Source organism: Mandrillus leucophaeus, unplaced genomic scaffold (genome assembly GCF_000951045.1).
Source record: "Mandrillus leucophaeus isolate KB7577 unplaced genomic scaffold, Mleu.le_1.0 Scaffold2680, whole genome shotgun sequence".
NCBI lineage: Eukaryota > Metazoa > Chordata > Mammalia > Primates > Cercopithecidae > Mandrillus > Mandrillus leucophaeus.
In genome coordinates, this window is record NW_012102788.1 from 43,429 (window position 1) to 55,393 (window position 11,965).

General features: G+C 39.7%; 1 protein-coding gene across 1 annotated transcript; it reads left to right on the forward strand.

Annotated features, from left to right (window-relative positions):
• Positions 1-578: 578 nt before the first annotated feature.
• LOC105542794 (olfactory receptor 6F1) lies at positions 579-1,563 on the forward strand. Its single transcript, XM_011984470.1, has one exon. The coding sequence runs from the start codon at positions 621-623 to the stop codon at positions 1,545-1,547; it is 927 nt and encodes a 308-aa protein (XP_011839860.1). The 5' UTR covers positions 579-620; the 3' UTR covers positions 1,548-1,563.
• The last annotated feature ends 10,402 nt before the right edge of the window (positions 1,564-11,965 follow it).

Below are 11,965 nucleotides of genomic sequence, written 5' to 3' on the forward strand. Positions count from 1 at the left end.
CAAGAGAAGACAAAACTCATTTTGAAACTAATTTTAAAGTTATCTTTGGTAACTTTTGAACATATTTTTGAAGATGAATCTTATGAATTAGATCAATTGAGAAGCCACAACTGTTAAATATGGATGTGACTAGAATCTAGGTTTAGTGGGCCAATTTCTAAACAAAGACAAAATTACACATTTCATCCAGGGGCCGTGCCAAGTCTAGTTAAAAAGTAGTAAATTCAGTCAGCCCTTTGTGGGTTTAGATGTAATCTGGGACTGAGCTGGAACGTGGCTCAGAGTGGAATGAAGTCAGAAAGACTGGAGTTGAATCTTAGAGCTGAAATGTAGCTATTAGTGCAGTCCTTCCAGAATTGCTGACATTCTTTGCACATTTGTTTTCTAAACTGATAATTGGTTATAATAATACATATCTCACTGTTTCATTAAAATAACTGATAGTAACTATGCCTCCAAACACAGAGTAGACGTTCAACGAAAGTTACATCATATCTCCAATAATTGCATTTAATTATTGGAGCTCTTTCATGAATCCAGTTCTTTTTCTCTTTCTAGGACTGTGTGATTGGGTTAAAGGGCTCGATGCGGGGACTCTGTTTTCTGGTTTAAGTATCACAATGGACACAGGCAACAAAACTCTGCCCCAGGATTTTCTCTTACTGGGCTTTCCTGGTTCTCAAACTCTTCAGATCTCTCTCTTCATGCTTTTTCTGGTGATGTACATCCTCACAGTTAGTGGTAATGTGGCTATCTTGATGTTGGTGAGGACCTCCCATCAGTTGCATACCCCCATGTACTTCTTTCTGAGCAACCTCTCCTTCCTGGAGATTTTGTATACCACAGCTGCAGTCCCCAAAGCACTGGCCATCCTACTGGGGAGAAGTCAGACCATATCATTTACAAGCTGTCTTTTGCAGATGTACCTTGTTTTCTCATTAGGCTGCACAGAGTACTTCCTCCTGGCAGCCATGGCTTATGACCGCTATCTCGCCATCTGCTATCCTCTACACTACGGAACCATCATGAGTTGCCTGCTGTCAGCGCAGCTGGCCCTGGGCTCCTGGATCTGTGGTTTCATGGCCATTGCAGTGCCCACAGCCCTCATCAGTGGCCTGTCCTTCTGTGGCCCCCGTGCCATCAACCACTTCTTCTGTGACATTGCACCCTGGATTGCCTTGGCCTGCACCAGCACACAGGCAGTAGAGCTTGTGGCCTTTGTGATTGCTTTTGTGGTCATCCTGAGTTCATTCCTCATCACTCTTATCTCCTACATCTACATCATCAGCACCATCCTCAGGATCCCCTCTGCCAGTGGCCGGAGCAAAGCCTTTTCCACGTGTTCCTCGCATCTCACTGTGGTGCTCATTTGGTATGGGTCCACGATTTTCCTTCACGTCCGCACCTCTATCAAAGATGCCTTGGATCTGACCAAAGCTGTCCACGTCCTGAACACCGTGGTGACTCCTGTTTTAAACCCCTTCATCTATACACTTCGTAATAAGGAAGTAAGAGAAACTCTGCTGAAGAAATGGAAGGGAAAATAAATCTCCTCTTCCACAACAGATGTCCTGTAACTGGTCTCTGCATCAATACAGAGGTTTCAAGTAAGAATGTGGAGGAACAGGGCAAATTTTTCTTGGTATGCAGACAGAAAAAACAAACAAACAAAGCAAGTAATACTATATTTTCTGTACATTATCATGTATGATAAAAATGAGAGTTTTTGACATAAGCAAAGTGGACTTTTTAAGCAAAAAATAATTGTACATTGAATTAGATTTGCTCTTGACTTTGGTTCATAAATTAGAGACATCTGCAATAAAAATGATGCTTTGGTATATCAACTCTGAATTCTTGTTTCTTTTTAAAGATTATCAAAATTGTCTTAGTATAAAATATTGAGAACTATATTTATGAAACATGAGGGAAGAGAAATATGCAAAGGTTAAATGAATTAAAACATGTAGCTGAAACTAGAGTGTGTGCAGTTATTGTAGCATAGTATTTTTCAGTAAGGTATAATAAAATAGACAGATATGGAATTAGAACTTGATTATTACAAGGTGCCACATTTGTTTCAGAAGGATAGTGAACAAAGCAATTCAAAAAGTGGATAATGAAAAGTAGATAAACGGGATTGCAGGAGGGTTTGAACAAAGCAATAGAAGTTTCTTGCATAACAATATTGATCATAGAAAAGGAAAAAATACTAAAGATTCTGTTGGCAAGTCAGCAAGTATAGAATATCCAGTGGTTTCAGGGAAAACATAACCATAGGAAACAATAATTATAATAACTATTTGATTTTCCTCCAAAGTACTGCATTCCACAGAAAGCAAAATACTTTCCTTCCAACCATCAACACATGATAGGTGCCTTCTCCTCCCTTTCCTCATTATCGTATGGCTGTGGAAAATGGGGCTCCAGCAGGGTAACATAGGCTGCAGGGATATTCTGTTTGTCTTATTCATATTGGCTGACATGTGTACAAAGTAGTCTGCTTCTCAAGGAAATGTCTAAGGGGCTGAATAGAAGCTACTCTTCAGACCTTGCTTGTATTATTTGAAACCCCTTTTGGTTTCAAAAGTAAAGTGGTATACAATAGAACAAGAAAGCTATATGTTTGAATACAATAGGGAAAGATGTCTCATTGTGAGAATGATGCATATTAACTTCAGAAGTTGTATCTATGTTGAAAGCCTACCTCTTAAGGTACTTGTGATGGTTAATACTGAGCGTCAACTTGATTGGATTGAAGGATACAAAGTATTGATCCTGGGTGTGTCTGTGAGGGTGTTGCCAAAAGAGATCAACATTTGAGTCAGTGGCTGGGAAAGGCAGACCCACCCTTAATCTGGTGGGCACAATCTAATCAGCTGCCAGGGAATATAAAGCAGGCAGAAAAACGTGAAAAGGAGAGATTGGCCTAGACTCCCAGCCTACATCTTTCTCCTGTGCTGGATGCTTCCTGCCATTGAACGTCAGACTGAGGCAACAGTGATGGGCTCCCCTGAGGCAGGTGCAGGCAAGATAATGTTGGTTCTCCTCAGGAGCCACCCCCAATGCTTCTGTTTATTTCCAGACCTGTGACTACACTAAAGTCGCAGTGGTCCCCTAGAGGTGGGGTTGAGAGTGTGATCCATAAGGAGGTGTGCCACACTCAGAAAGAACTGTTTGAGTTCTAATTTATATAAACAGAAATTTGAAGAACAGGCATGGGAATGGATATTAAGGGTATAGGATAATGGTGGAAGGAACATAAAGTTGGATCAGGCCGAATTTATTGATTTGGGCCCACTAAGTAGGGACTCTGTTTTTAATGTTGCAGATCAGAGAGCTAAAAAAGGTTCCAATAGTTTGTTTGTTAGCTGAAATGTGGGTCAAAAGATGGACCACTGGGAGCTGGAAATGCCTGACCTCCCTTGGTTTAATGTAGAGGAACAGATCCAAAGGCTTAGGGAGATGGGGATGGCAGGGTAGATTAGTCACTTTAGACCTACTCATCCCAGCTGGGAGGGTCCAAAAGATATACATTTGACCAATGCCTTGCGAATTAGATTTGTGAGGACAGCACCTGCATCTTTGAGTAACTCTGTAACTGCTCTTCTCTTTATGTCAGATCTAACTGTGGGAACTGCAGTCACTCAACTACAAAATTTAAATACAATGAAAATAATTGGATCTCAAGGAGTCAGGGGCCAAGCAGCAGCACTCAACTGTAAAACGCAAAGTGGGTGTAGTTACCTTGAAGGGGAGGCTGGGTCCCCTTGAGGAGGGACCCCACTACATTACCGACAATTTACGCAGTGAATCTTTCTCCCATCCTTCCCCAAGGAGACCTCTGGCCTTTTAGCAGGGTAACTGTACACTGGGGAAAGGGAAATGATCACACATTGTGGGGACTACTGGACACTGGCTCTGAGCTGACATTGATTCCAGGGGATCCAAAATATCACTGTGGTCCTCCAGTTAAAGTAGCGGCTTAGGGAGGTCAAGTAATTAATGGAATTTTAGCTCAGTCTGACTTACAGTGGGTCCAGTGGGTCCCCAGACTCATCCTGTGGTCATTTCCCTAGTGCCAGAATGCATAATTGGCAGAGACATACTTAGCAGCTGTCAGAACCCTCACATTGGTTTCCTGACTGGTAGGGTGAGGGCTATTATGGTGAAAAAGGCCAAACGAAAGCAATTAGAGCTGCCTCTACCTAGAAAAATAGTAATTCAAAAACAATATTGCATCCCTTGAGAGACTGTGGAGATTAGTGCCGCTATCAAGAACCTGAAAGATGCAGGAGTGGTGATTCCCACCACATCCCCATTCAACCCTCCCATTTGGATCCTGAAGAATGACAATGGATTATTGTAAGTTTAACCAAGTGGTGACTCCAACTGCAGCTGCTGTACCAGATGTAATTTTATTGCTTGAGCAAATTAACACATCTCCTGGTGCCTGGTGTGCAGCCATTGACTTGGCAAATGCGTTTTTCTCCCTTCCTGTCTATAAGGCCCACCAGAAGAAATTTACCTTCAGCTGGCAAGGCCAGCAATATACCTTTACTGTCCTACCTCAGGGGTGTATCAACTCTCCAGCTTTGTGTCATAATCTTATTCAGAGAGACCTTGATCGCTTTTCACTTCCATAAGATATCACACTGGTCGGTTACATTGATGACATTATGCTGATTGAATCCAAAGAGCAAGAAGTAGCAAACGCATTGGACTTATTGGTGAGACATTTGCGTGCCAAAGGATGGGATGGAAATAAATCTGACTAAAATTCAGGGATCTTCTACCTCAGTAAAATTTCTAGGGGTCTAGTGGTGTGGGGCCTACTGAGACATTCCTTCTAAGGTGAAGGATAAGTTGCTGCATTTGGCCCTTCCTACAACCAAGAAAGGGGCACAATGCCTAGTGAGCCTATTTGGACTTTGGAGGCAACACATTCTTCATTTGGGTGGTTACTGTGGCCCATTTATCAAGTGTCCTGAAAGGCTGCCAGTTTTGAGTGGCATCCAGAACAGGAGAAGCTCTGCAACAGGTCCAGGCTGCTGTGCCAGCTGCTCTGCCATGTGGGCCATATGACCCAGCAGATCCAATGGTGCTTGAGGTGTCCATGGCAGACAGGGATGCTGTTTGGAGCCTTTGGCCAGGCCCCCATAGGTGAATCACAGTGGAGGCCTCTAGGATTTTGGGGCAAGATCCTGCCATCTTCTGCAGATAACTACTCTCCTTTTGAGAGACAGCTCTTGGCCTGTTACTGGGTTTTGGTGGAAACTGAAGATTTGACTATGGGTCATCAAGTCAATATGTGACCTGAACTGCCTCTCATGAACTGGGTGCTTTCTGACCCATCCAGCCATAAAGTGGGTTGTGCACAGCAGCATTCCATCATCAAATGGAAGTAGTATATACATGATCAGGCTCCAGCAGATCCTGAAGGCACAAGTAAGTTACATGAGGAAATGGCTCAAATTCCCATAGTCTCCACTCCTGTCACCTGCCTTCTCTCCCCCAAGCCTGCATCAGTGGCCTCATGGGGAGTTCCCTATGATCAGTTGACAGAGGAAGAGAAGACTAGGTCCTGATTTACAGACGGTTCTGCACAATATGCAGGGACAACCAGAAAGGGGACAGCTGCAGCACTACAGCTCCTTTGTAGGACATCCCTGAAGGACAGTGGTGAAAGGAAATCTTCCCAGTGGGCAAAAATTTGAGCAGTGTACCTGGTTGTGCACCTTGCATGGAAGGAGAAATAATCAGATGTGTGATTATGTACTGATTCATGGGCTGTAGCCAATGGTGGCTGGATGATCAGGGACTTGGAAGAAGCATGATTGGAAAATTGGTGACAAAGAAATTTGGGGAGGAGGTATATCGGTGGACCACTCTGAGTGGACAAAAACTGTGAAGATATTTGTACCCCATGTAAGTTCTCAGCAATGGTTAACTTCAGCAGAGGAAGATTTTAATAATAAAGTGGACAGGATGACCCATTCTGTGGATGCCACTCAGCCTCTTTCCCCAGCCACCTCTGTCATCGCCCAATTGGCCCATGAACAAAGTGGCCATGGTGGCAGGGATGGAGGTTACACATGGGCTCAGCAACATGGACTTCCACTCACCAAGGCTGACCTTATTACGGCCATTGCAGAGTGCCCAACTTGCCAGCAGCAGAGACCATCACTGAGACCTCAATATGGCACCATTCCTCAGAGTGATCAGCCAGCTACTTGGTGGCAGATTGATTATAATGGACCTCTTCCATCTTGGAAAGGGCAGAGGTTTATGCTCACTAGAATAGACACTTACTCTGGATATGAGTTTGTCTCTCCTTCGTGCAAGGCTTCTGCCAAGACTACCATCCATGAACCCATGGAATGTCTTATCCACTGTCATGGTATTCCACACAGCGTTGCCTCTGACCAAGGCACTCACTTTATGGCTGAAGACGTGTAGCAGTGGCTCATGCTCATGGAATTCACTTGTCTTACCATGTTCCCCATCATCCTGAAGCAGCTGGATTGATAGAACTGTGGAATGGCCTTTTGAAGTCACAATTACAATGCCAACTAGGTGACAGTACTTTGCAGGGCCGGGGCAAAGTTCTCCAGAAGGCCGTGTATGCTTTGAATCAGTGTTCAATATATGGTACTGTTTCTTCCATAGCCAGGATTCATGGGTCCAGGATTCAATCGGTGGAAGTGGAAGTGGCACCACTCACCATCACCCCTAGTGATCCACTAGCAAAATTTTTGCTTCCTGTTCCCACAATGTTACATTCTGCTGGTCTGGAGGTCTTAGTTCCAGAGGGAGGAATGCTGCCACCAGGAGACACAACAATGATCCCATTAAACTGGAAGTTAAGATTGCCACTGGGACACTTTGGGCTCCTCCTATCTTTAAGTCAACAGGCTAAGAAGGAAGTTACTGTGTTGGCTGGGGTGACTGTCCCAGACTATCAAGATTAAATCAGTCTACTACTCCACAACGGAGGTGAAGAAGAGTATGCATGAAATACAGGAGATCCATGAGGGCGTCTCTTAGTATTACCATGCCCTGTGATTAATGTCAATGGAAAACTACAACAGCCCATTCCAGGCAGGACTACAAATGGCCCAGACCCACCAGGAATGAAAGTTTGGGTCACTCCACCGGGAAAATAACCATGACGTGCTGAGGTGCTTGCTGAGGACAAACGGAATACAGAATGGATAGTAGAAGAAGGTAGTCATCAGTACCAACTGTGACTACATGACCAGCTGCAGAAATGGGGACCATAATTATCACGAGTATTTCCTCCTCCTTTTGTTAAAAACATGTTTGTGCATGTATACACTTGTATTAATATCTGTATTTCATTTCTTTTTTCCTTTATCATGTGACATAAAATTTATTGACTTCATATCAGCATTTAAATATTGTTAACTTTGTGTAATAGTATTTGGGTTGGGGGTCGGTGTGTTTCCAGCTGTATGAAGGATAGTCGTATTATGTTAGGGATAATTATGACCTTATTATTGTCTTTATTTGAAGATTAGGTATGATTTCAGGAGATGTGTATGGGTTCAAGTTGACACAGGGTGGACTTGTGATGGTTAATACTGAGTGTCAACGTGATTGGACTGAAGGACACAAAGTATTGATCCTGGGTGTGTCTGTGAGGGTGCTGCCAAAAGAGATGAACATTTGAGTCAGTGGCTGGGAAAAGCAGATCCCCTTTAATCTGGTGGGCACAATCTAATCAGCTGCCAAGGAATATAAAGCAGGTAGAAAAACGTGAAAAGGAAAGATCTAGCCTCCCAGCCTACATCTTTCTCCTGGGCTGGATGCTTCCTGCCCTCCAACATAGGACTCCAAGTTCTTCAGTTGTGGGACTCGGACTGGCTCTCTGTGCTCTTCAGCTTGCAGACACCCGATTGTGGGGACTTTGTGATCGTGTAAGTCAATACTTAGTAAACTCCATATATATATACACACATATATATATATGTTAATATATATCCTATTAGTTCTGTCTCTCTAGAGAACTGTGACTAATACAGTACCCATAAAAAACACTGCATACCTGATCGGTTCCCTTCATTTATTCATTCTGAGGATAAGTTTCATGTCCATGGAATTCCTAAGCATATTTTTGGAAATTTCTAAAAGTCATAATTTCTAACAAAAGTCAGATTGCTACCCTCTGAGGATGAATAGCCTTCCTGCTTCCATAAGTTAGGCCTCAATTTCCAAAATCCCCAAAAGCAGCGCCTACTATCTATCTCAGCGAGAGTTATCTTCAACACCTCTCTACTTCTGCTACTCACCTCAGTACTGAAAAGAAGAATGTAGAGTTCAGCTTTTAAAGTGAACAAATCAGTTTGATATGGAATTGTATCTAAAACTTAATGTTCAGTGAAGGAGTATCAAAATGAACAGAATGCTTTCATTGACTCAGGTCTTTTCTTTCCATACTGATTGAAAAACACACCCCACTTAAGAATAATTTGCATAATTAATTTGCAAGTAAATATACTTGACTACTAGAATTCTGATTCACTTTTCTTTCCTCTTTCTTTAACCTATAACTTACGATGATACATTTGTAGATAAAATACATTATTATTCAGAATCATCTTCCAGTAATAAATTACTGGCAGTGGAAAACAATAGATGCCCCATCAGGGAAAATACAAGTTTGAAAAAAATAGGTTTAACCATAATAAATTGCCTTTGTACAACAAATACAACAGTGAAGGAATATAATAATCAATCTAAACATTACATCTATGCACACATAATTTTTTGTACAATGGTGAGGGTAAAATTAAATTATATTTAGTCATTATATTTGAAACAGCAATTCCATTACTATCTACCAAAAAGAAAATAAATCATTATAATATATAAAGACACATGCACACATAAGTTCATTGCAACACTATTCACAATAGCAATGACAAGGAATCAATCTAAATGTCCATCACAAATAGACCGGATAAAGAAAGTGTGGTACATACACACCATGGAATACTATGCAGCTGTAAAAAAGAATGAGATCATGTCCTTTGCAGAAACATGGATGGAGCTGGAGACCATTATCCTTAGCAAACTAACCTAGGAACAGAAACCAAATTCCACATGTTCTCACTGATAAGTGGGAGCTAAATGGTGAGAACACATGGACACATAGAGGGAACAACACACACTGGGGCGTATCGGGGTGGATGGTGGGAGGAGGAAGAGAATCCAGAAAAATAACTAATGGCTACTAAGCTTAATACCTGAGTGATGAAATAATCTGGGCAACAAACTCCCATGACACAAGTTTACCTACACAATAAACCTGAACATGTACCCCTGAATTTAAAATAAAACTCAAATAAACAAACACATTTATTAAAAGTAGTTCAGGATTTGCTAGCAGTTATCCCATATTTTACCCCACCCATTATATTATATATGATCAAGGACTATTGTTATTACTATTGTTAGTAAAAATTTTTACTATAGTTACTAATAATTTTATTACTAACAATAGTCCTTGGTTTTGTTATTTTATTCTGTCTTCTTTTTCCCCCTTTAGTGTGTATCTGATATTCATTTCAAGTATGCTTGAGTTCACTTGTTTTCATTCTCTTTCAGTTTTAGGACTTCCATGCTTCTCATTGTTAGAGATTTTATTTCATGTTTTGAATATGAAGAATATTAACATGCTTCACAAGTCAAAAATGCACAAGAAGATACGTGCCAAGAAGGGATATTCCCTCCCCTATACCTTTTACTTCTTCCCACTCTTCACCTGTTGTAGTTAATATACTAATTTTTTTCTTTACTTTAATTTCTGTGTTTTCATTTGTAGGCGAGCAGATATGCTTTCTCTATTTTCCTTTTCTTTCTATAGAAGAAATTGTACTCTATATTTTTATAGTAGTTTGCTTTTTTCACTTACTAATATTTCTTGGAAATGCTATATACAGATCTACCTCATTCTTTTCTTACATTTGCATAATGCTTCCATTGTGTAGATGTACAAAAGCTTATTCAATCAATTTTCTATGCCTGAATATTGAAGTTATTTTACAATATTTAATAATTATATGATGAATAATTTTCTACATCTTTTTTGTACTGTCAGAGATATATTTTCTAGTTATCAGCAAATTATTGGGTCGATGCTTAGCTAGTTTTGTTAGATATAACCCAAATTTCCCAAACGGGGTTGCACCATTTGTATTCTCACGAATAATATGTGAGAATGCCAGTTTCCCCACATTCCCATCAACAGAATGCCCTGTCAAGGTTTTGCATTTTTGCCAGTTTCGTGAGAAGTGGTATCTTAAGGTTGTTTTAATTTGCATTTATCTTATTATTGTGAAGTTCACCATTAAAAATATATCTAAGAACTATTTTCATATCTCTATATGAATTGCTCTAACATCCTTTGCCCATTTTCCATAGCTTAAAAATCTTTAGTAAATTTTTAATATTTTTATATATTAAGGATGTTAGCCTTTCACCTACAATGTATGTCACAAATATTTTTTCTCTGTTACTTTTCTTTTAACTGCTCATGGTGTTTTCCCCCAGTATTTTACTTCAATTTTATGTAGTCAAACAGATTACTCTATATTTCTATTGCACACAGATTTTCAGTCTTGGTTAGGAGGCCATTCCCTACTCTGAGATTACAGAAAAAAAAATTCATTTTTTCCTAGTATTTGTAATTGCCACATTTCCAGTTTTACATTTAGATGTCTGAACCATTTTTTTCCTTGTGGGTAACATAAGGAATGAATTTAATTTTGATTCTGGCAAATAACTATACAGTTGTTCTAACTCCATATATTTAAAAGACTATCTTTGCCCCAGTAATTTACAATAGTGATTTTATAACATGTTAAATTTCTGTATGTAGTAGGACCTATTTCTAGGTTTGTCTTCTATCTCCCTCCCCTCGCTTCCTGGTCCCTTTCCCTCTTCTCTCCTTTCATACAGGCTCCAACGCCTCATTATTCTATTATAGTCTCAGCAGTAATTTTAAAATTTAATACAGCAAGTCCTGTCTCATAACTCTTTCTGCTCAGTATTTTTCTAGTTAATCTTATGTATTTACTTTTTCATGATTTAGGATCATGTGTCTAGCTTGACCAAAAAGCTTGTAATTTTCACTGCTTTCGTATTAAAGGTATAAAAATAACTTTAGAACTGACCATTTTGTGAGACTTTCTAACTTAGAACATAGATTACATTTCAATTTATGCAAGTATACTTTTCCATTAAAATTTGTTATTAGGATCTTTGTAGTTTCACATGTAGTTTTAAGAAATAATACTAAGAGGTTCTTGGTACAGTTTACTAGTTTCTCACAATGGTAACATTTTGCAAAACTTTAGTACAATATCACAAACAGCTATTGACATTGATAAAATCCACAATCTTATTCCAATTTCCCCAGTTTTACTTTCACTTATTTGTGTGTGTGGATGTATTTCTGTATAATTTTATCACATGTGAAGGTTTATCCACCACTGTAGCTAAGCTAATAAACAGTTCCATCACCACAGGATCTCTTATGTTGTCCTTTTATAACAACCACTTCCTTTCCACTGCTTATCCTTTATGGCTGGCAACCACCATATTGTTTCCTTTCCTAACATTTTATTATTTCAACAATGTTTTATAAATGGATCATACAACTTGTAATATTATAGTATTAGCTTTTGTTACTCAGTATAGTTTCTTTGAGATTATCGAAATTGTTATGTATATCAATAGTTTGCTTCTTTTTATTTCAGAGTAGCATACGATGCTATGAATGCGTCGCAGTTCATTTAACCCCTCACCTATTGAAGGACTTCTGCGATGCTTTCACTGTTTGAAAATTATGAAGAAAGCTTCTATCTATGAGCTTTCATGTACGTTTGTAATATATGTGTGTGTATACATTTATGACATATATGTATATACATACATGTTG

Coding starts and splice junctions, on each gene's coding strand:
- LOC105542794 (XM_011984470.1), top strand. CDS start 621: ATGGACACAGGCAACAAAACTCTGCCCCAGGATTTTCTCTTACTGGGC.